This window comes from Chiloscyllium plagiosum, unplaced genomic scaffold (assembly GCF_037043375.1).
Source record: "Chiloscyllium plagiosum isolate Xiang-an unplaced genomic scaffold, Cpla_swu_hap1 HiC_scaffold_6, whole genome shotgun sequence".
Taxonomy (NCBI): Eukaryota; Metazoa; Chordata; class Chondrichthyes; order Orectolobiformes; family Hemiscylliidae; genus Chiloscyllium; species Chiloscyllium plagiosum.
Window position 1 is genome coordinate 19,066,590 of NW_028270144.1, and position 26,222 is coordinate 19,092,811.

At 40.1% G+C, this 26,222-nt stretch overlaps 1 protein-coding gene across 1 annotated transcript in view; it reads right to left on the reverse strand.

The window, feature by feature from the left end:
• The window catches only part of pcca (propionyl-CoA carboxylase subunit alpha), a 378,154-nt gene extending 355,203 nt beyond the window's left edge, over positions 1–22,951 (reverse strand). The window contains exons 1-4 of the mRNA XM_043691289.2: positions 22,890–22,951; positions 12,491–12,568; positions 10,589–10,636; positions 2,120–2,188 (exon numbers count right to left, since the gene is read on the reverse strand). Of these exons, the coding sequence (XP_043547224.1) occupies positions 2,120–2,188; positions 10,589–10,636; positions 12,491–12,568; positions 22,890–22,943 (249 nt within the window). The 5' untranslated portion in view covers positions 22,944–22,951. The remainder of the gene's footprint in view (positions 1–2,119; positions 2,189–10,588; positions 10,637–12,490; positions 12,569–22,889) is intronic.
• Between the last annotated feature and the right edge of the window lie 3,271 nt (positions 22,952–26,222).

Here is a 26,222-nt window from a genome sequence, read left to right on the forward strand (position 1 = left end):
ACAAAACAGATACTTTGGTCTAACTCACTCATGCCGACCAGATATCCTAAATTAATCTTGTCCCATTGACAGTATTTGGTCCCTATCCCTTTAAATCCTTCCTATTCATTTACCCATCCTTTTAAATGTTGTAATTGTACCAGCCTCCACCACTTCCTCTGGCAGCTCATCCTATGAAGACACTACCCTCTGCGTGAAATTGATGGCGCTCGGCTCCCTTTTAAACCTTGCCCTCTTATCTTGAACATATGCCCTCTAATTTTGGACTCCCCTACCCTGAGAAAAAGACCTTGATGTTACGACACGAAATAAACTCTCCTGCTTACTGTAAACCAGCAACACAAAAACGATTTATCCCGTGCAGAAATCGGTGAAAATTCGAGAGGCCAAGTACTATTTAAAGTAAAAATTAACAACATTATATCTTAAAGTATAACAGAGAATAATTAACTAACAACTATTTACAAGTCCTTCCTCTAACCTATCTTTGACCGTCCCCTTCTACAATACTAGTCCAATAAAACTCCCAAGTAAGATTTTCAAAACCAGGCAGCTTTCAGTTTTCTCTGTATTCCTATCTTTTTTTCTTCTTTTTTGGGGTTCTACTTCACAAGTTACGGATCGATTAAGGTACCTTCTGAGAGAGCTATTTTTCAGACAGTCTTTATATGTTGGTAGCTTGGCAGTTCTCCTCTCAACTGTTCAATTTCCCCCCCCACCCACCCCCGGTCTTATTCCCCAAAGTATCGGATTGTGTCATTGGCTTAAGGTTGTCAATATGCTAAATTCAAATTGGATTGGAGTTTGGTATTTTCCAGGGTATAATTTAAACTGAATGGCCTAATTTGAATCTGTTTTGTCATTTCCAGGCAACCAGCTACCCCAGTAGCTGGACCACATGATACATTGTATCTTTTTTCAGAACACTTGGTCCTGTCAGGTGGGTTTTGCTAGCTTTTAACTCTCTTAAAGGTACAGTACACCCACATCTTCATAGCATTGGCTATTCACCCTATTCATGCCCCTCATGATTTTATAATCCTCTATAAGATCAACCGAGTCTCCGAAACGCCAGGAAAAATAGCCCCAGCCTATTCAGCCTTTGACTATACCTCACATCCTCCAATCTTGGTAACATTCTTGTACGTCTTTTCTGAACACTTTCAAGTTTCACAACATCCTTCCTATAGCAGAGAAATCAGAACTGAACACAGTATTCCAAAAGTGGCCTAACAAATGTCCTGTACAGCCACAACATGACCTCCCAACTCCTATACTCAATACACTGACTAATAAAGGCAAGCAAACCAAACATCATCTTCACTGTCCTGTCTACCTGCGACTCCACTTTTCAAGTGTTATGAACCTGCACAACAAAAAAAAAGAGAAAATAAAGGATTTCAAATCTGCTATTACATGACATAAATTAAACCTATTGAAAAACCGTAAATACACACAAACACCGACGCACATTCAAGATTAGGCGAGATAAAAGACAAACACATGAGACCTCTCAATTGGAAGGTGAAGATCCAATCGTACTATTTCGAAGAGAAGCGGGGAGCTATCCCAGGTGCCCTGTATAGAAAATATTCCTCACCCACCACCACTAAAAGCCACCACATTAGCAGAAAATGTGGGGAACTTAAGTGTAGGTTGCTAAACTCCTTACATGACAAAAAGTGACTACACTTCAAAAATTACTTAATTGGTTTCAAAATGCATTGGGATGTCATGAAATTGTGAATGGTACCATATAAATGTAAGTCAGTATTTCACCCTATCTTGTTCCATTTCCATACTCAGTTTTTGTCATTCATATAGCAAAGCATTCCAACATCTTTCAGGTCACAAAACGCACGAGGGAAACTGTCTAAGTTATACTGACTCACATAAGAGAGCTTTCTCGTATATAGCTAAGTGACAAGTTACAGTTTCTAACTTTGCTAAGCAGCTCTTCCAGCCAAACAATACCATTTTGGAATTGTTTCTTCTGCATTTAAGTTAATCTCCACAAATTAATCATAAGGTGCATTTAGAAAAATCACAATCTAGTTATACATTCAAAATGCAAAATAAAAATAGGGGTTAAGTTATAGATTGATAATTAGTGACTTACAGCATTGGAGTCCACATCGCTATGAATTGCAACTGTTTTTATGCCCATCTTCTTGCAAGTCTTAATGATCTACAAAAGAAACACAAAATCCATGAAATCAATTATTTAATTATACTTTTTTTAAAACATAACTTCAGACATCTTTTTGATTCTGTTGAAAACTTCCTCCTTTGTTTCTGCTTGATTGGGGGCAGATGCTCGCAGGTAAAGGGACGGCTGGAAAATGGGAAGCCTTCAGGAATGAGATAACAAGAATCCAGAGAAAGTATATTCCTGTTAGGGTGAAAGGAAAGGCTGCGAGGTATAGGGAATACTGGATGACTAAAGAAATTGAGGGTTTGGTTAAGAAAAAGAAAGAAGCATATGTCAGGTATAGACAGGATAGATCGTGTGAATCCTTAGAAGAGTATAAAGGCAGTAGGCATATACTTAAGAGGGAAATCAGGAGGGCAAAAAGGGGACATGAGATAGCTTTGGCAAACAGAATTAAGGAGAATCCAAAGGGTTTTTACAAATACATTAAGGACAAAAGGGTAACTAGGGAGAGAATAGGGCCCCTCAAAGATCAGCAAGGCGGCCTTCGTGTGGAGCCGCAGAAAATGGGGAAGATACTAAACGAGTATTTTGCATCAGTATTTACTGTGGAAAAGGATATGAAAGATAAAGAATGTCAGGAAATAGATGGTGACACCTTGCAAATTGTCCATATTACAGAAGAGGAAGTGCTGGATGTCTTGAAATGCACAGAGGTGGATAATCAGGTGTATCCTAGAACTCTGTGGGAAGCTAGAAAAGTGATTGCTGGGCCTCTTGCTGAGATATGTGTATCATCGATAGTCACAGGTGAGGTGCCGGAACGTGGTGCCACTGTTTAAGAAGGGTGGTAAGGACAAGCCAGTGAGCCTGACGTCGGTAGTGGGCAAGTTGTTGGAGGGAATCCTGAAGGACAGTTTCTACATGTATTTGGAAAAGCAAGGACTAATTAGGGATAGTCAACACGGCTTTGTGCGTGGGAAATCATGTCTCACAAACTTGATTGAGTTTTTTTGAAGAAGTAACAAAGAGGATTGATGAGGGCAGAGCAGTAGATGTGATCTATATGGTCTTCAGTAAGGCGTTCGACAAGGTTCTCCATGGGAGACTGGTTTTCAAGGTTAGAGCTCACAGAATACAGGGTGAACTAGCTATTTGGATACAGAACTGGCTCAAAGGTAGAAGATAGAGGGTGGTGGTGGAGGGTTGTTTTTCAGATTGGAGGCCTCTGACCAGTGGAGTGCCACAAGGATCAATACTGGGTCTTCTATTTTTTGCCATTTACATAAATGATTTGGATGTGAGCATAAGAGGTACAGTTAGTAAGTTTGCAGATGACACCAAAATTGGAGGTGTAGTGGACAGCGAAGAGGGTAACCTCAGATTACAACCAGATGGGCCAATGGGCTGAGAAGTGGCAGATGGAGTTTAATTCAGATAAATGCGAGGTGCTGCATTTTGGGAAAGCTAATCTTAGCAGGGCTCACACACTTCATGGTAAGGTCCGAGGGAGTGTTGCTGAACGAAGAAACCTTGGAGTGCAGGTTAATAGCTCCTTGAAAGTGGAGTCGCAGGTAGACAGGATAGCGAAGGCGGCGTTTGGTATGTTTTCCTTTATTGGTCAGAGTATTGAGTACAGGAATTGGGAGGTCATGTTGCGGCTGTACAGGACATTGGTTAGGCCACTGTTGGAATATTGCGTGCAATTCTGGTCTGCTTCCTATCGGAAAGATGTTGTGAAACTTGGAAGGGTTCAGAAAAGATTTACAAGTGTGTTACCAGGGTTGGAGGATTTGAGCCATACGGAGAGACTGAACAGGCTGGTGCGGTTTTTTCTGGAACTTCGGAGATTGATGGGTGACCTTATAGAGGTTTACAAAATCATGAGGGGCACAGATAAGATAAATAGGCAAAGTCTTTTCCCTAGGATCGGGGAGTCCAGAACTAGAAGGCATAGATTTAGGATGAGTGGGGAAAGATATAAAAGAGACCTAAAGGGCAACTTTTTCACGCAGAGGGTGGTACATGTATGGATTGAGCTGTCAGAGGAAGTGGTAGAGGCTGGTACAATTGCAACATTTAAAAGGCATTTGGATGGGTATATGAATAGGAAGGGTTTGGAGGGATATGGGCCGGGTGCTGGCAGGTGGGACTAGATTGGGTTGGGATATCTTGTCGGCATGGATGGGTTGGAGCAAAGGGTCTGTATCCATGTTGTACATCTCTATGACTCTATACTTGATAGTCTCTCTCACCTCCGAAACAACAGGATGACAATATTCATTATTTGGATAGCATTCTCTAATCAGATAACAGAAACAATGCCACACTTCTCACATCGTTACCAGGCCACTGATGCTCACTGTCAGAGAAGCAAGGAGGCAGAATTAATCTCCACATTGATTGCTCCTAATTTCTACACTCTCTGTATTGATATGAGTAAATTATGTTGGAACAGAGGGGGAAAGAAAGCATTTAAAAGACAAAATCTCATTTAAGCTTTCCAAAACTCTCACAGGATAGAAGAAAGCCATTCAAACGATGGTGGCTGTGCCAGATCTGCAAATTTCTAAAGTCCATTTTAAGTACTTAACAAGTTTCCTTTTGAAAGATACTAATGAATCTCCTTTTTGGCCAGTATATTCAGAGATTGCAAAACCTCAGTGAAAAATAACTTTGTTTAACAATGAATCGAAATGAAATTCCTTCATATTGGTATTGCATTTTGATAAAACAAGCAAAGACAAGACTTCAATAATTAAAAGTATGGCCTTAGACAGTGTTGAAGAACAGAGGGATCTAGGATTCAGTTACACAAGTCTTTGAAGTTTGTATCACTCATAGATATGGTGGTTAAGACGGCATTTAGCATGCTTGCTTTCATTGCTCAGACCATTGAATATAGGAGTTAGGATGTTATGTTGAGGTTGTCGAGGATGTAGGTGAAGCCTCTTGTGGAGTACTGTATCCAGTTCTGGTCTCCCTGTTATATGAAGGTTGTTATTAAGCTGGAGAGAGTTTAGAAAAGATTAACCAGGATATTGCTTGGAATAGAGTGCTTGAGTTGCAAGGAGAGGCAAAATAAGCTGGGACTTTTTTCACTGGAGCACAGGAAATTGACAGATGACCTTAGAGAGGTTTATAAAATCATGAGGGGCATAGAAAAGGTGAATGCTAGGTGCCTTTTCTCTGGGGTGGGGAATTTCAAGTCTAGAAAGCATATTTTCAAGGTGACAGGAGAAAGATTTACAAAATACATGAGGGACAATTTGTTTTACATAGAGTGTGGTTTGTGTGTGGAATGAATTTCAATAGGAGTGGTGAATTGGGGTACAGTTACAACATTTGGAAGACATTTAGATAAATACATGAATAAGAAATGTTTGGAGGGATATGGACTAGGTACAAGCAGATGGGACTAGTTTAGGTTGGGATTATGATCAGCATGGACTGGTTGGACCAAAGGGTCTGTTCCCATACTGTATGACGATACAACCTGATAAATTAAAATTCAATGATAAACATAGGGGTTTTTAGCTGTGGATTTTATTGTAGTTTATAGACTTAAATGAATAATTCAAGAAATTAATTTTCAAAATGTACTATGCAGTTTAAATTCAAACATTAAAGTTTCAGCAACATTAGCCATCTATCAAGATATTGCTCAAGGACAAAGATCTCTCTCTTTTTCTCTCCATTCCAACTCATCTTTTGGCGAGATTATTGCTCACACATGCAAGTAATTTTGAAGAAAGGTTGTCAGAAGAAAGAACGGAGATAATGCTGAAGCCAAGGTCATGTCACTGAGATGCCAGGAAGGACCATCATTCCTCAGCAGCCATGTTCCTTTGAAGGAGAAATTATGCCAACAGTGTAGCTACTGGAGTTTTAGTTGATCTGACTCCTGCACTCTAGCATTCTGACCACTGAAGTCCTGGAGGTGGCCAACAACACAACCCCCATCATCCAGAGGAGCCACACCACCCTCAAGCTGGACACCAGTAGTGGGGTGAAGTGCAACATGTTGAAGGGTTAGGTAACAAGCAATCAAGGGAGGTTACTGCTTGACATCCAGGACAAAAAGAACAAAAAGCAAATAAAACAGCCAAAACTGATACATCAGACAACTTTGCAGCAAAGATGAGACACTTGCAAAGTACTGAGCTCATGTTACGCATGCTCCAGGGCACAGGAAAGAGTGCAACTCCAGCATCATCTAAAGAACACAAACCTGAAGCATTGGAAAACCAGCCCAAGCCTCCCAAAAACAGTGTTGCCTGTGCAAGATAAAGATTGCTTGCAGTTAAGGCCAATACTGTTGATTTTTCTTTAATGGATATTGAATGAGATGTTCGAGGAAAACATACATGAATGTTTTTTGAACAACATTGAAATAATGAATATGCATTCATAATGCACTATGAAAATAGTAAAAATATTGCAAGTTTCTTCACGGAAGCATGAGAAAACAAAAGTTGACACCATGCAGCAAAAGAAAATGTTAGGATACCGTCAAAGGGGGAGGTTTAAAGGAGACATTGAAAATGAGGAAAGAGAACTGCCAAGCAGGCACAGTCAAACGTATAAAATATGAGGTTACATCAACACAGGCCACTCCACACAACCCCTGATGACCTGAACAAACTGTGGTAAGGGTCAGGAGATGCAACTTTCTAACTGAGCTGCAATAAAAATATGGAGGAAGGAAATTTTTAAAACTTACTTGGACTTGTTAGGCCAAAGGGCCTGTTTCCACACTGGAGGGAATCTAATCTAATCTAAAAAAGTCATAACCCAGAAATGAGAGCACTAAAAGAAGCAACAGGTATATGGGGCGGCACAGTGGCTAACACTGCTGCCTTACAGCACCAGGGAGCCGGGTTCAATTCCCATCTCGGGTGACTTTGTGGAGTTTGCACATTCTCCCAGTGTCTGCGTGGGTTTCCTCTGGGTGCTCCATTTTTCTCCCACAGTCACAAAGATGTGCAGGTCAGTTGAATTGGCCATGCTAAATTGCTCATAGTGCTAGGTGCATTAGTCACACGGATATGGGTCTGGATGGGTTACTCTTCGGAGGGTCGGTGTGGACCTGTTGGGCCAAATGGGGCCTGTTTCCACACTGTAGGGAATCTAATCTAATGAACTAGGAATCCAGGGGCCAAAGTTAATGCACTGGGTCATGGTCTCGAATCTCACTACAGCAGTGGTGGAATTTAAATCCAATTGATTCAATTTGAAATATAAAACTAGTAATCATAACCATGACAGTTATCAATTGCTGTAAAACCCAGCTACTTCATTGATTTCTTTAGTTTGTCTGCTTACAAATGACAACAATGTGGCAGCACAGTTGATGTGGTCTATATGGACTTCAGTAAGACTATTAACAAGGTTTCAATTGGTAGACTGGTTAAAAACCTAACAGCCCATGGGATCCAAGGCAATTTGGCAAATGGGATCCAAAATTGGCTTAGTGGTAGGAAGCAGAGGGTGATGATAGAAGGGCGTATGTGTGACTGGAAGCTTGTGTCTAATGGTGTACCACAGTATTTGATGCTGGGTGCCTTGCTGTTTGTCATGTGCATTAGTGATCTGGACATAAATGTAGAAGGCATGATCAGTGAGTTCACAGACTACACATACATTAATAGCAGTAAGTACTGTGACAGAGAAGCCTTACATGACAGGACAATAAAGACAGGCTGGTTTGATGGGCTGAACAGAAGTAAATGGATTCTAATGCTGAAAAATGTGAGGTGATACATTTTTGGAGGACTAATAGACAAAGGGTGTACATGTTGAATGGTAAGATACTAAGAAGTATAGAGCAGAGAGAACTCAGTGTACATGTCCATAAATGCTTGAAGGCAACAGGAAAGGTGGTTAAGGATGTTAAGGCAGCATATGGGATATGTACCTGTATTAGTCAGTGCACTGAACACACCAGCAAGGAAACTATGATGGAGCTGTATATAATGTTAGATAGGCCACAGCTGGAATATTACATGCAGTTCCGGTCACCATAGGAAGGATGTGATTGCACAGAGAGAGTGCAGAGAAGATTCACCAGGCTATTGCCTGGACTAGAGTGATTCAGCTATGAAGAGATACTACATTAGCTGGGGTTGTTTTCCTTGCAGCAGAGAAGGCAAAGAAAAGGTAGACGTGCTCAAAGTTATGAGGGAGAGGGCTAACATAGACAGGAAGAAATGTGTCCCTTTAGTCAAGGGGTCAAGACTAGGGGGCACAATTTTAAGGTAAGCAACAGAGGGTTGAAGGAGGATTTGGGGGAAAAAGGTTTTTCACCTAGTGTGTGGTGGGTATCTGGAATTCACTGCCTAAAAGGATTTTAGAGGCAGGAACGCTCAAGAAATTTAAGAAGCATTAGATGAGCACTTGAAAGACCGTAGATCACAAAGCTCCAGGCCAAGTGCTGGAATACGGGATTGGCATAGATAAATGCTTGGTAACCAGCACAGACCTAATGAGCCAAATGGCCTTTCGCCATATTGTAAAAGCTCTATGACCCTATGACTCTCTAACCCATAATTTCAAGTGTAAGTAGGGATGGCCTTCAAACATCAATTTGCTAATGACCCTCCACGTCCTTTCAAACAAGAAAGAAGCAAAAAGATAGAAAGCAGCAATGGGTTTTAGGGAGTAAACTTCAGAATTCAGGATCCAGGCTACGGAATGCACAGATTTCTATGGCAAAGCAATGATAACTGTGAATCTACAAGATGACAGAATTACAGGAGCACAGAAATCTCGTAGGGTTGTAGAGTTAGAGGTGGTTATGGAGATGGATAGGCTAAGACTGTGGAAGGATTTGAAAACAAGGTTGAGAATTTTAAAATCAAAAGGTTGCTGGCCTTAGAATTAAAAGAAGCATGCAATTATAGCAATCATGAGGTCAAATAAAGATTGTTTCAAGGCAGCTAAACAGTTTGATAAAACAAAATTGGATACCCAGCCATAAAGGTTAACAAATATTTGTTTCCCAAACCAGCAAGCGATACAACAAATCGCCACGGTGTACAAAGTGTTAAGGTTAACCACGAGTCACATGTTAGAACAATTTTCATGCAGTTCCCTCAAATAATTCTTTATTGCCTCTTCTCTTTCAGTTTTATCACTAGTGATCTTTGATATTCTTTTTCTTATTATCTGTTCTGTTCAGGATGTCATCCAATTCAGTTTAACTCAAATTCACAGTGTGTATATAACTACACAATAAAACAGAAGAACATTCAGAACCCTGAGTATTTTAACTGTTTTTATTTTAACCACTACTCTGCCAAAATTCTGAAAAATCCGCATGAACATTTCCAAGTTGCAATGAGAATTAACTAAGAATTAATATAATGTGGCTGAAGTGCAAGGCTAATCCTTTAATCACATCTTCATTTTTTTTCCATAACAACCAGGAGCACATATTAGAAACTAGAATAGTATTATGCCGTGACCTTCTGTGCAGTAAAACTAATAGGTGAAAAATCTTGGCTGTACGATTTCCAAGTGCTTCCTAATGTTCTCAGCAGACCACGTTCTGAATAAGGCAAACGTGTACTTCTTAGAGTTAAACTAAGGAAAAAAAGAACAATTTACTCAACCTTAAAAAAAAAGAGATCTTAACATGTAAATGCAATTAAATATGCTCTGCTGAAATATCTCCCTTTTTGGTGGAAGTTTTATCTGTAATTTAAATTCCATTGACTTTTTTTCAAAAATGTTAATTTAATTGCCAATTTGAATTGTCTCAAGCTGCATCCGTGTTATACTGTGTCAAATATTGCTGGTCTTCATCGCCAGGTCCCAGTCATTTCCATACAACATTAAACCAGCCCTCCAGCCTGCCCCTGGGAAATCGGCTACCTCCTGGATGAAACATGCATTCTCAAAGTAGTGACTATACTTACTCCCATGGTCATGTCACTTCAAACTTGTTCTTGAGCAAGTTTGGAAGTCATATTTCCCACTGTTGACCATAGTGTTACTCAAGAACATTCCCTAATATTGACACAACAACTTAATAAGGAGAGATACTTCACATTCTGTTACCAACAAAACGTCATTATTTTTCAGAAAATAAACTTTTATTTTTTTTTTTTAGGGAGCAAACAGGTTCCTCTGAGAGGGAGATGAGTGAAATTGGTTTTCACACAGTGAATTATAATCTGACATAATGTGCCTGAAAGGGTGGTGGAAGCAGTTTCAGACAATTTTCAAAACGAGAATATGCATTTGAAAAGTGGATAGTTACAGATTATGGGGAAAGAGCAATGGAATGGGACTACTGGACAATTATTTCACAGGCAAATTGAGCCAAATGGAGTCCTTCTATCCTGTGGAGTTCTATCACTCTAAAAGAGACCCTCTTTAAACATATGCATTCCTCAGACTTAATTGAACTAAAGTACACAGAAAACAGCTTACCCGGCAGGCAATTTCTCCTCTGTTTGCAACAAGGATTTTGTCAAATGTCTGAGGGGAAAGACAAACATCAAAAAGAAAGTAGTTTAATGATGAACAAATCGGGTTCATTCACTGCTATAAAATTAACCTTAATATTTAATATAGGAAAATTCACCACTTCGTCTAATATTCTCCCATCCCTTCTTGGCCATAACCCATGGGCTCTGACTTCCCTTGTGTAACTGATCAGAGGAGACACTGCTCAGGGTTTTATTAAGCCTTTTCCTAACCACTAGATAGATTAAATGGCATGAATCCATCTGATTCCCCCTTTTTCGGGCAGGGGTGGGGAGCTTAAGGTGCTTGGGCAAAGTATAATCTCCCTATGAACAAGCTAACACTGAACAAATCTGGCCCTATGCTAATTTTCATAATTCGAGTTTTCCTTTAAATTACCTCTTATATCTGAATTCCCTACCTTTATGGATCCATCTGCACACTTATCTGGCTCTCTACACCTCCAACACCAACCCTTACCAAAATAGATCACTTCTCGCAGCTAAACTGCAACTGTACCTTTTTACTCTGCGAACCTATGTTCTCTACCAACTCTCTCTATTCTTGCTCAATTTGCCATGCACCCTCCCCTCCTTAATCTGGTAGCTGTAAATTCAAATAATGAATTTGTAATGAGAGCCAAATCATTTTCAGAAACATGTGACAACAAAAATCCCAATATTTGGATTTATTAATGACTACGTTATATTCATGGTCCTTAGTGTTAATAAAACATAGGAGCAGAAATAGACCATCAAACCTATACAGTCTGTTGTGCCATTCAATTTGATCATGGCTGATCTGATAATCCACTTTCCTGCCTTTTCCCCATAACCTTTGACTCCCTTTACTGAGTAAAAATCTATCTATCTCAGCCTTGAATATACTGAATGACCCAGCAATAACAGCCCTTTGTGGTAAAGAATCCCACAGATTCATAACCCTCAGAGAAGAAATTCCTTCACATCGCTGTCTTAAGTGTGCAATCCTTTATTCTGAGATTATGCCCTCTGGTCCGAGATTCATCCACAAGGTGAAACAACCTTTCCATATCTGCAAGCCCTCCAAGAATCTGACAGGTTTAAATATGGTCACCTCTCATTCTTCAAGATTCTAATGAGTACAGGCCCAATCTACACAACACTTCCTCATGAAATAATCCCTACATACTTAAGAGTCATAGAGATGTACAGCATGGAAACAGACCCTTCGATCCAACTTGTCCATGCTGACCAGATATCCCAAGCCAATCTAGTCCCACCTGCCAGCACTTGGTCCATATCCCTCCAAACCCTTCCCAATCATATACCCATCCAGGTGCCTTTTAAATGTTGCAATTGTACCAGTCTCTACCACTTCCTCTGACAGCTCATTCCATAGATGTACCATCCTCTGCATGAAAAGGTTGCCCCTTAGGTCTCTTTTATATCATTCCCCTCTCACCCTAAACCTATGCCTTCTAGTTCTGGACTCCCCCACACCATGGAAAAGACTCTATCTATTTATCCTATCCATGCCATTCATGATTTTATAAACCTCTATAAGGTCACCGCTCAGCCTCCGAGATTTTACCTTGCTAACCAGTCTCCCATGGAGAACCTTATTGAATGCCTTACTGAAGTCCTTATAGATCACATCTACCGCTCTGCCCTCATTAATCCTCTTTGTTACTTCTTCAAAAAAAAACTCAATCTAGTTTGTCAGACACGATTTCCCACGCACAAAGTCATGTTGACTATCCCTAATCAGTCCTTGCCTTTCCAAATACATGTACATTCTTGCCCAGTGCTGATCTCTCCGAAGTGGAAACATTTTTTCTACATTGATCCCATCAAACCTTTAAGATCGCTACCAAGCAGAACTTACTGGTTCATTTAGATCCGAAACAGTGGAGTACAACACACGAGAGACAGCAAAACTGCACCTGGAGTGGGATGATGCATGCTAGACGAACAAACAAAAAAACACTTGATTAGAACACTGAAACATTGAAATCTGGGTAACATTCACTGTCATATTCAACAGCAACAACTTGCATTTACATACAGTCTTTAATGTAGCAAAGTATCCCAAGATGCTTCACAGGGAAGATGAAACAGCACATGACAATGAAGGGAGACATTTTATGGAGTGTGTTAAAGGAGAAAACAACATGATAGTATGGTTTCGGGAATCAGAATAAATTATGGGACATAGGAACAGGAGAATTCTGGATCAGTGGTGCTGGAAGAGCACAGCAATTCAGGCAGCATCCGAGGACAGGCAAAATCGACGTTTCGGGCAAAAGCCCTTCATCAGGAACAGGAGAAGGCTATTCAGCACCTTGGCCCTTCACAATAAATCTTGACTAATTTGTACTTAACTCCATCAATACCATTATCTAAAAATCTAGCGAACATTTTCAACACCTCAAGCCTGCTCAGCCATTCATTGAGATCACAGCTAATCTGTTTGTAGCCTCACAACCACATTACCACCTACTCCTAATAACCTTCCACCCTTTTGCTCATCAGGATTTCATCTATATCTGCCTTAAAAATATTCAAGGATTCTCCTTCCAATACCTTTTCAGGAAGAGAGTTCCAAAGATTTACAAGCCTCAGAGAAAAAAATTTAGCTTGTCCTTTTTAAACAATGACCCCTAGATAATGCCATATAAGGAGACACCCTCTCTACACACATCCTATCAAGGCTCCTCAGGATCTTATATGTTTCAATGAAATTGTCTCTTGCTGTTCTAAACTCCAGCAGATACAAGCCTCATCTTCTAACCTTTAATCATAAGGCAACATTTCCCCGTTCTAAGTCCAGTTAACCTCCAAATCATCTAAATGCTTCCTTTGATAAGGTGACCAATACTGTGAATAATACTTCAGATGAGCTCTTGTCAAAGTCCTAAAATGAAACAAAACATACTTAGTTTAGTTTTCAATTTCCTTTGTCATGAGTGACACCATTTTGTTAGTTAGTTTTCTTAATTACTTGCTGTACCTGCATACTAGTCTTGTGTGATTCATACACTTGAAACCCTCTGCATCTCGGAGCTCTGAAACATTTTACCACTTTGATCATGTGCTTATTTTTTATTCTTTGATAAAATAAACAATTTCACATTTTCCACATTATATTCCATTTGTCACATCTTTGCCGACTTGCTTAACCTACAGCTTCCTTACATCCTCTTCACAATTTACTTCTCTACTTACATTTGTCTCATCAGCAAATTTGGCAACCATACTTCCATCCACTCATACAGTCACATGTAAATTGTAAACGGTTGAGGATCTAACACTGATCCCAGGAATACACTCTCTATATCTTGCCAACCTTAAAAAGACCCATTTCGGCCCACTCTCTGCTTCCTAATCAAGGAATCATAGAATTCTTACAGAGCAGAAAGAGGCCAATCAGCCCATCGAGTCCACACTGACTGTCTGAAAAGTATCCCACCTAAAGTCAGTCTCCTATCCTATCCCTGTGACCCCATGTTTACCACGGCTAATCCATTTAGTCTCCACATCTCTGGACACAATGGCAAAATTAACATGACCAATCCACCTCACCTAGACATCTTTGGATTGGGGGAGGAAACTGGAGCACCCAACAGAAACCCACAGAGACATAGGGAGAACGTGGAAATGCCAAACTGACAGTTATCCAAGGCTGAAGTGAACCCAGATCCCTGGTATTATGAAGAAGCAGTGCAAGCTAATTTCCTAATCGTGCAAAAATGCTACACTCTGCATCATGAGTTTTTATTTTCTCCAACAACTTTTTTGGAAACTTATGTACAGTGCATCTATTGGTGTTCCCTTTACCCACACCACATTACCTCCTCAAAGAAGTCCAACAGATTGGTCAAATGTGTTTCCACTTCACAAAGCAAACCTGACTTTGCCTGATGATCTTAACTTTATCCAAGTGCCTTGCTTTAACATCTTTAATGATAGCTTTTAATATTTCTCTATGACAGATGATAAGCTAACTGCCAATTCCTGCTTTCTCTCCCCTTTTGAATAAAGAAGTTTCATTCACTATTGTTCAATCTAATAGGACCGACTTCAAACCAAGGAGGTTTTAGCATCAACTAATTCTTTTAAGACCCAAGATGAAGTCCATCAGGACCTGGGCATTTGTTACCTCATTGGTGATTTTGATTTTCCTGAGTTCTTCCCTCAATTCCATTTCCTGATGTACTACCAGTACTGCAATGTTACTTGAAGACCTGGTGAAGACCTGTTCATTTCATCTACCATTTTATTACTATTCACTTCCAGGGTCATCCTACTTTGCTTTGAAATTTTCAATTGACACCCTTACCCATCATCCCACTTTCAGCATCAACAGCTTTTTTTATTGACAGGGGGTAATGGGTAGCAGTGATGGAGAGTTGCAGATATCCATGACTCTGTGTGAAAAATGTTTCCAGACTTCACTCCTGAATGCCCTCTCTCTACTTTTATGGCCATATCCCTTTGTTCTGAACTCGTTAACCATAGGAAATCGTTTTTCTCCATCTAACTCATTAAATATCAAAAAATCTGCACCTGGGTCACCCTAGAAGTTGTATCCTTCTGATATCTGAAATGGCTGACACGCAGTCACCTCAATCCTCTGCACTCCGTGCTATCCTTAGCTCCTTTGCCCATGTCCCCTCTCCTGTCCTATTTAATTTCATGTGGTTCTAAATAGTTGGTGAATTTCAACCAACTACAAGTTAATTGTAAGCAATCTTGTAACACTCTAAGCAGTGTCTGTGCAACTGAGTCAGAAGCTCTAGGTTCAAGTCCAAACCCAGACCTTGACGGCCAAGGATTGCAAAGCCTAATAGATTCAGTTTAATCTGCAAATCCTTACAATGCATGGAAATGATAGGAGGCAGGAATGGGAGAAATTCCTGGTAGGTCATGTGACGAAATGAATATTGAAGCCTTTACCATCCTTATCCATAGCTCCGGACCACAGTATGTTCATGCTGCCATAGCAACTTGGACTCTGAGCTAACGGTAACGTATTACCACATGTTCAGTGCTGGAGTAAATCTTACATTCATCCTGTTTTGTTTCTCTCACTATGCTCTGAATCTTTTGCAAATGTGAATGCAAACGTGACTCCGGGCATCAAAACTACAACATACGGTTCAAAAACTAGATAATTACACAAAACCTTTGGTGAGAACATATCTGGAGTATTGCACAGAGATTTAATCTCCTTCTGTGATAAAGGATATCCTTGAGTTAGAAGGGGTGCAATAAAAGTTCACAAAACTAATTCCTGGGCTGGGATGACAGGATTATCCCACAAGTAGAATGGGAATAGATTCTCTAATGTCTACAAATATAAGAGGCGATTGCAATAAAACATATAAATTTCTTAGAAGATTTGGCAGAATAAGCAGATGTTCCCTAGCTGTCAAATTAATTTTGTCATAGCTAAGTTTGATATTTTGCTGTTAAAAATGGTCATATACAACTTTGAAATGGAGTGGAGCAGCATGGGGATCTATGGAACAAAAACATTAAGTCTTGTTGTTCACTGGAAGTGTGTATTCTTGGAGAACGTCACTGTAACCTATTTTTGTAAATGGCAGAAAGGACCAACTGTGTGTGCACAGTAGAAGGTGCATACCTAGTGCATGTTTACTCCACGATAACTGCAGATAAGTGAACACTGGAGTCACAAGGGGCAAAAAGGTATACAGTGAGAATCATGTGAATAGGTGATTTCACAAAGAGGTGGACACAGGAACGGCACAAAGTGGCAAAACTGTTTAATAAGATCATTAGTAAAATAAACCAAGCTCTCAGGTTATTTCTGAAGGGAAAAAGTTGGTAGGCGGGGCTGCTTTGCTAAACTTCTATTGAACCTTATTAAGACTACACCTGGGGAACAGTACAGTGCTGGTCACCATATTACAAGGATATAGAATCACTCAAAAGATGTTACAAAGATGACACCTGAACTGTAAGGTTATAGGTAATAGGAAAGGATTAACAATCTGGGTCTCTTTTCAAGAAGAAAGGAGGCTACAAGTGACCTAATAGAGATGTCTAAGTTTTTGAAAGGTTTTGATATAATGGATGAAGACAGTGTGTGTTTGCACTTGTGGAAAAAAGCAAATTGGGGACTATTAATAGAAGAGAATCATCAAAAGATTAGTGAAGAAAATCAAAGAAAAATATTTGACCCAGTAAGCAGTTAAAATGTGGGCCTTGCTCCCACAGGGTGCACTAAAGGAAAATAGTGTAAATGCACTTATGGAGAAACCAGATTAAAGTACGAAATTCAAGTAGAGCATAAATGCACACTGATTCTCGTACTGAATGATGTGTTTCTATACTGTATCTTTTATATCCATGTTAGGTAAAATTAAGAGACCTATTCTCAGGATTCAGGATTGACTGCTCAGGAATGAGCAGATGAGCAATTTCAAAACTCAAATGGTTGTGAATCTTCAGTATTGTCTACTTCACAGAGACTTGGATGCTCAATTCTTGTGTGTATTCAAGATAGAGATCAATAAAATTTTGAGCAGCTGAATAGAGCATGAAAGAGGAGTTGGTCTACTGGTTCATCCAGAGTCTTGCTGAATAACCAAGTAAACTCAAGGGGATTTATGGCCTCCCACTCCCACAGCTTATGTTCTGAAATTAAGACCCTGTCTGCCTCTCAGGCAAACACACAAAAAAAGTTCCCACAACACAATTCAAAGAAGAGCAAGGAGATATCCCTGATACCACAGCCAAAATTTATCTCTCAACTAACATGGAAAAACAGATTGATCTGGTAATTTATTTCATGGTTACAGCATGTTGGCACAACTTGGCTGCCACATTTCACATATACAACGGTAACATTAAAAGCAGCCAATAAGCTATGAAGTGCTTTAGGCTGCTTTGAGATCATGCAACTCAGCACCTCCAAAACAGCGGCACTCGTCCAGTACAACTGTCAACCATATCTATGAGTAATAAAGCCCACTACACTGCCAGGAGCAGTTGCAGTTCGGGGGCATGCAGTTCTATGTTCACTTGTTATCTTTGCTTCCTGCAAACTGCAAGTTATGCTCCATCAGGAATGCACGTAGCCAGGAATCTAATAGTTATCCCATTTGCTTTATTTGGCTTACTGGAGTTAATAGTTTTATTCTGCACTTTCTAATTCTCTTTGAAATTGCACACATTACCACCCGCAAACACACAGCAGAAGCTTAAAGACAAAAGCTACTTTTATATTTACTTTCAAATGGTGATAGGAAGCACTAGAAGTAGCAATAAAATTACAATACATTCAAAAAGCACATTGGAGATATCCATAATTAGCCATGGGGAGAAATGCCTACTGATCTCATTCAGTTAAATTAATCTGTTAATAAGACAAGCAAAAATGAACACATTCTGTGACTTCTGCACTTCTCCCCTCCTAACTCAAGCTTTAAATGTCATCGAGATCTTCAGAATCTTGTTCTGGACAACAGTTCCCAAAAAGAAATCCTCTTTTGGGATCAAATGCAACAAAGCTTAAATTCTAGGCTAGCCTACCACCCTACCCTCAGTGATCTCATACCAAAAATATGTTCAACAGCTCCAGGCATATAAATCAGATTCAAAATAAGAGTTAATGCACAAAGTATATATCTTTGCTGATTCAATTTTGACCATCATATAAGCAATTCCCATGTCTACACTGAATGTCAAGTCAGAAAAATGAAATATACCACATCATTCTGAGTTTTAAAATAACATCACATATTAATTAAAGCAAACCACTGAAATCTTAGATAATGTGAACAAAGTCACAGTGACAAACAATTTGGAATATCATTAGATACTTTACATGCTAATACAAAACCCAAAACATAAAACAATTCCCACAAATGGTACAGCAACCTCAAATTACCAGCCACAATCAGCCAGCCAAGTGTAATCGATCCCACACTATGAGATTTGCCAACTCTGGATGGATGCATTCTCAAAAACTTAATTATAAGACCTCCCAGAACAAACCACCCTTTCTAGTCAAAGAGCTTCTTGTTTCAGCTCCACTGTATTTATAACTACAGCAATCAAAGAAAATGAACAAAAGCCCTATGATTCTTCACCCAATATTGGCCATAGCAGTAGCCATAAAACTATACAGCATAGCAACCACAAATTATGTTTATTGTTTACTCCATATATGAAATCAGTCTCGAAATGTCTTAGGCATTTCAGCCTGCCATTACCTCTTACAAGTTTACTCATTTTGTCATTAGCAGGCTCAAGTGCCACACTTTTCGACTCAAGGTAACATGCAACAGTTTGCTTCGCAACTAAGCCCTTTCTGTACTCAAATCAGTAGCAGGGCTTTCCCCATTTTATCTCAATTCTTTCCCCTCCTAAAGACATAGACTACCCAGGGTCCAAACAGTGCAACATTTTAAATTGCGTGTCTCAACAGGGAGTATCAATCAGCTATTTGGGCAGGAGATCAAAAGCATCACAGTCAACGCCAATTCTGTCCTGATTTTTCATTGGTATGTCGTAGTTACCCAGTGATAGAAGTCCACTTGGACAACAATGATTAAGAGCCAGAACCATTCCTGGGGACATTGATATTCACTGAACCATCTCTACTGCCTGAATTATATTGGCACAGAGAACAATGCTGGTCTCTATGACTCAGTTAAGCCCATTAATCAAAGAGATACTCAAAAATTCAGTCATTTCAATTACAAACAAACCATGCTGGCAATCAAAGATTGCACCAGTCTGAAGAGGTAAGGTACAAAGGTGCACATCTCATGGACAACAGAAGACAATACGCAGACCTAAAACTTTATTGATGTGCAGAGAAGGGGAACCTGTTAATAAACATGTGAGACTTGGGTCCCTGAAATTGCCTTGCTAAGATCATCAAGATGAAAGTTTCAGATTATAGTAAATGCTTTGTTCCATCCCATCTATGATAACCTACTATCTGAACTGCATGCCACCAGTTGTTATTTTTATTGTTTTGAAAATAAAACATGGAAACAAAACTATATTTCTAACCTACAGGACTGTATAAAGCAGCTCCATTATCAACACTCACTTATTGCAAAAATAAAGGTGAATTTCAGGATATTTATTTTTGTAAAAATTTTATCATGACACTGTTCCTTTCTCCTGGTTCAATAAACAAACAATCATAAAATAATATCAACAATGCTATTGTACTTTCCATGTAGGAAAAGTACCATAAGTAAGAATACCACTCTTAATCAACTTGCATTTGTTAGATATTAGAAAACAAATGTCTGCTTAACTGTTAAATGAATATCTTGATCATGAACAGCAACATTAATTTTCCACTTCACAAACAAATTTGGAATCAGGCATGTAATAAATCACTCATTGTCATAGAGCTGTACAACATGGAAACAGACCCTTTGGTCCAAATCATCCATGCCAATCCGATACCCTGAATTAATCTAGTCCCATTTGTCAGCATTTGGCCCATATCCCTCTAAAACATGTCTTATTCACATACCCATCCACAGGCCTTATAAGTGTTGTAATTGTACCAGCCTCCACCACTTCCTCTGGCAGCTTGGTCCATATACACACCACCCGCTACTTGAAAAGGTTGCCCCTTAGATCAGTTTTAAATCTTTCCCTTCTCACTTTGAATCTATGCCTTTAATTTTGAACACCCCACCCTGGGGAAAATACCCTGACTATCCACCCTATCCATGCCCCTCATGATTTTATAAACTTCTATTTGGCCTCCATAACTCAAAGCCTCAAACCTGGCAACAGTCTTGTAAATCTTATCTGAACCCTTTCAAGTTTCACCACATCCTTCTTACAGCAGGGAAACCAGAATTGCACACAGTATTCCAAAAGTGGCCTAACCAATGTCCTGTACACGATTTATATTATCAGGAATTATTTTTGTTCTGTTAAAAATAAACACCTTAAAGATATGGTGCAACAGAAGATTGAGGACACTGAAGATTGAGTACATAATTGGAAAAGCTGCAGAGACAAAAGATATCTTCCAGATATGCCACATCAGACAAAACATATCCACGTCCAACAACAATCAAGATGCCTTAAACCCACATGAATACGTGAAGCCTTTTTGAAGAAAAATGTACATATATACTGCTTTCACAACCTCAATATATCTCAAAATGCTTCACAGCCAAATAAAACATTTGAACTGTAGTCACTATTGGAATGCAAGAAATGCATCAAACAAATACCTACAAAAAGCAAAGTGATAATTTTTTTTTCTTTTTCGTGGAGTTAGATGAAGTCCAGCACCTAGTCACCCTGAACATTAGATGAAAATACTCTTAAGTTTCTTTGAAATAGTGTCCTTGATATTATTTACATCCACCTGAGAGAGAAGAAAAGGGACAATGGTGGAACTTCTCATTTGATTTCTGGCAACTACAACAGTACAACACTCCCTCAGTACAGCCCAGGGAATGCCGTACTCAGGTCTCCATAGCAAAAAAAAAGGCGTAATCTTCAGACTGAGGAGTGAGAGAGTGACCCATTGAGTCATAGGCAGACAAACTTGCAATTGTAGAATGTCTTTCATGACCTCGATGTCCCAAAACATTATATAGCCAATTGAAAACTTGGTTGAGGTACAGTCACTGCTGTAACGTAGGAAATGGAGCAGCTTACTTCCACACAGCAAGCTACCACAAATAGCTTTGTAATAATGACTGTATAATCTGATTTTTTGTGATGCTATTATCGGGGACAAATAAAACAGAGCATCATTGAAATAATGGAATCTTTTAAGTCCACCAGAGGGAGCATACAGGGCCTTGGTTTAATATTTTGTTTCCAAAATGGCACTTCTGACTGTGCAACACTCCCAGATGACCTATCATTTAACAATTTCAAAACTAGGGTCTTTCTACAACCAGTGCCCACAGAACTATACCTACATCCACCAGTTTAACATCAATGAAGAGATTCAGCAAAACAAGCACTACTTTCCAAAAAAGTTGGAAACGTTCTCTCGATGAAAACAGATATAGACAACGAAGGTCATCACCTCTGATGTCCCAGCTCCATCTTCAAATAACTGAGGAAAAAGTATTCAAGGAGCAGCAATTTAAACTCAAGACCATGATCATGGTTTATTGGGCAGCAGCGATCCTTGTGCTCCTAATTGCTTCAGAGACTTGGACAACCTACAGCAGGCACCTTGAAGTATTAGAAAAGTCACATGAACAGTGCCTTTGCGAGATCGTGCATAAATCCCTCATTCCTGGTAGGAAGAAACACAGTAGAACAACAGTGCTTTCTCCCAAACCAATATCAAAGTGATCATCACTCAAAACTAACTCCCCCAAATAAATGTACCTAACGAAGGAGCAATGTTCTGAAAGCTTGTACTTTCAAATAAACATGTTGGACTATAACCTGGTGTTGTGTGATATTTAGCGAGGTCAAACAAGTCTGCCAACTCACATGAGACACTATTTGTGACAGACCAAAACAGTGAAGGTTCAACCAGGACGGCACTGAACTCATTAAGAGACTTTGTCACTAACTTGCAGGGTTGAAGTTGAGGAGTTGGAGGCAGTTACACTAATCTCTGAACAACCTGCCTATCAGAGCCTTCCAGCACCATTTGGCTGGCATCTCACAGAGACTGCAGATACTTCTCAGATCACAGCAAATACAAGTGGATTCTCAATCCGGCAGGACTGCTGAAGCAGAAATTACTGGGAGTGTTAACTTGGATTCTGGCCTCTAGTGTCTGAAGTGAGACTTGGAACGCACAGCCTTCAGAAACAAAAACAGAAATTGCTGTTAAAACTCAGCAGGTCTGGCAGCCTCTGCTAAGAGAAGGCAGGGTTACCGTTTCGGATCCAGTGACCCTTCCTCGGTTTTGAGCAGGACCCCAAACATTAGCTCTGCTTTCTGTTCACAGAGGCTGCCAGATCTGCTGAGTTTTTGCAGCAATTTCTGTTTTGGTTTCCGATTTCTAGTATTCTTTCGGTCAATACAGCTTCACGAGTGTGTGTCACCTTACAGAGCGGCAGGTTATAAAATAAACGGAATTAGTGAAGGGAAGTACATCTTTGCTGACTGTCATTGGTGCAAATAGTCAAAGGTCATTGCCCTGATGCGGGCCCGCTTCGTCCCATTGAAGTCGGCGCCCGATCGCCGGTGACCCCCCCGGGGAATAAAGCCGGTCAGTGGGTGAATCCACAGTTCAGTCCCCCGCCCGCCCCTGCCGTTTATAATCTCCGGGTTTCGAAACCGCTCACCTTCAATGTGAGTATTGCCAACCGCACAGCAGCACTGACTCTGGGAGCCGCCATCTTCCTGCGACCTTTCACCACAATGGAGGGGCGGGACCCGGCCAGCAGCCAATCAGCACTCATGAAACTCAAGCCTAGTGACGCAATAGCTCCAGCCCTACTCTTTGGGAAAGGCAATTTGTGGGAATCAGAATTGACCAAGTCAACTCAGCCATAAAGCTGAATGTTTCTTTTTAACAGTCTGGGCTTGCTCTATTCAATTTCACTCTGATGATTAGTGGGTTTCAATCTGCTCCAACTTTTTTCCCCAAAGCAGCTGTGGTTCAGTTTGCGGCCCTCACACCTTTGGCTCTAAGTTTCATGCTCTTTTTTTTTTCAGTTCTCTTCCTCGTGAGGGTCTGATTCGCAATTGACACGTACACCTTGTGAAAATCAAGGAGACGGGTTCCAAATGACCACAGCCAGAACAGGGATCGAAACTTGTGTTGTTAGACACCAAGCTGATCCAAATGGATACATGCTCCTTTACATGTACGTTGCAGTTTGGAGACACTGATACAAATGACAAAACCATCAATTTCTTTCAGTTTTGGTCCCCTTGTATAATTGTATTGGAGGTAGTTCAAAGGAGGTTCACTAGATTGTGTCCAGAGATGATAGTTTTGTCTTATAAAGAGAAAATGAGCAGTTTGGGTGTATATTCTCTGGAGTTTAGAAGAATGAGATGAGATATAATTAAAGTACATAAGATGCTAAAGAGGATTGACAACGTAGATGTGAATGTAAATCTATCTAAACATACAACTGAATTTTGATCAGTTAGGCCAGTGGAACCGAGGAATGCCAGAATGCAGATACATGTGAGATGTTGCATTTAGGTAAGACAAAGCAGAGCAGGACTTTAGTGACAGAGCCCTGGGGAAGTGTTGTTGAACAGAGAGACCTAGGGATGCAGATGCACAGTACTTGAAAATGTCATCACAGGCAGACAGCTTGGTGAAGAAGGCATTTGGCATGCTTGCCTTCCTCAGTCAGAGCTCAGGGTACATGGGACATCATGTTACAGCTGTACAAGATATTGGTAAGGCTACATTTGGAGTAATTCTGGTCACCTTGCCATATGATGGATGTTATTAAAAGGAGCAAAAAAGATTTAAAAGGATATTGCTGAGGTTTGAGTTATAAAGAAAGTCTGGACAGGCTAGGACATTTATCCTTGGAGGTTAGTAGGCTGAGGGCTGACCTTGTGGAGGTTTATAAAATCATGAGGGGCAGAGATAAGGTGAGTAGCCAAGGTTTATTTCCCAGGTAGGGTATCAGTTTAAAGTTAGAAAGGAAAGATTTAAAAGGGTCCGGAGAAGCAACTTTTTCACACAGAGAGTGGTGCATATATAGAACAATCTGCCAGCAGAAGTGGTAGTGGTGGAACAATTATAACATTTTTTTTAAAATCGGACAGGTAAATGGATAGGAAAGGTTTAGAGGGATATTCGCTAAATGCAGGCAAATGGGATTACTTCAGTTTCTAAAACCTGGTCAGCATGGGCAAGTTGGGCTAACAGACTGTTTCCATGCTGTATCCTATTATGACTCAATGTAGAAAGGATGTTTTTAGCTGGCTGAGCAAGAATCCTATTTGCTGTTACTGCCTACCATTGCCAAGTGTTGAAAAGATTTACGAATATATGCTCAACTTGTTTGGCTAAGTTTGAATCCACCTTCCTTGGCCATTGAGTCCTAGAATGAGACTTGAACCCTAAATTTTTGGCTTTGAGGGTGGAATACTGCCATGATGCTCCACCAGACCTCTCCTAAATCCCTATCCAGGAGAACAATCTAAGCTCACACCCAGTGCTGAGATGCAGAGAACTGAAGGAACACAGCACCATCAGAGATGCAATCTTTTCAATGAGGCATTGAACTGAGACCCCCTCTTCCTGATCAGTTGTGAGTAAAAGATATGATGGCAATATTTTGAAGAAGAATAAGGGCATTGTCCTCAAAGTCCTGGCCAATATTTAGCTGTCAACAGCATAAAACATAGAAGTTCTGGACATTTTCACATCGCTGTTTTTGAGAGCTTGCTGGGTGTAAGTTGGCTATTAGAGTGACTATCTTCCAAAAAGATTATTAGCCTTAAAATGCTTTGAATCATCTGGAAAGGCTTCTATAAGTGCAACTCTGTTTCTACATCAACAATCTCTATAATCCAAAAGTTCTTTTCCTTTTCTTTTCTTACCCATTGTCTTCTTACCTTCCCTCTTTTCTGCCTTCCTCCTTTCATTTATTTTCTACCTCAATTAAAAAGAAACATATGCTTTTATTATACACATTGCACAAGCACAAGATATTCCATATCTTGTTAATAAGATATTCCAAGCCAATGAAATACTTCCAAAGTGAAGTCATTGTTGTAGTGGAGGAAGCAAAGCAGCAAATTTGCATAGCTCCTTTTGTGCTATTGGATAAATGGTAGAAGCTTCAGTTGTCCCTGGTGGCCACATAGCAAGAAGTATGTCCAGCTGCAGGTACTGGCAAACTGTGTTTTGGAGCTGGAACTGAAGGGGAGTTCACTGTGGGACATCCACAATGCTGAACATGTCATGGATAGTACATTCAGTGAGGTGTGCCCACTGCAGGTGAAGACTGAACAGGTAGCAAGGACATCCGTGACCACCAGGCAGAGAAGAGGAAGGCAGATTGTGTAGGAGTCCCCTGTGACCTTCCCACTTTTTAACAGATATAACATTTTGGATTCTGTTGATTACTGTGCAGGGAAAGCAATAGGAGCCAACTTCATTGTACCATGGGTGGGTCTGCTGCAGGAGAAGGGAGAAAGAGGAATGGCAGGACTGTTGTTGTAAGGGATTCAATTGTAAAGGGAACAGATAGGCATTTCTGAGCCAGAAAAAAAGAGTTTTAGTTTTATAAAGAGAGATTAAATAGATTGGAGTTGTTTTCCTTGGAGGAGAGGAGGCTGAAATGGGAATGATTGAGATGTATAAAATTATGAAGGACATAGATAGGGGAGAGGGATCAATGACCAAGGGGCATATATTTAAGGTAAGGGATAAGAGATTGAGAGGAGATGTGAAGAATTGTTCTTTTCATTCAAAGTCTGATGGAAATCTGCCTGTCAGGATGATAGAGGTAAAAAACCTTCTGAACATTTAAGGTGTATTTAGATGTGCACTTGCAATGCCAAGACATGCAAGGCTATTGAACAGTTAGGTGGTTGTTTTTGACTGGTGCAGACTGGATGGGTCGAAGGTCCTTTGTCAGTGCTGTTTCTGACTCTAAGACAGCAAGATCCCACAAACAGCATTATGACAATAGCCA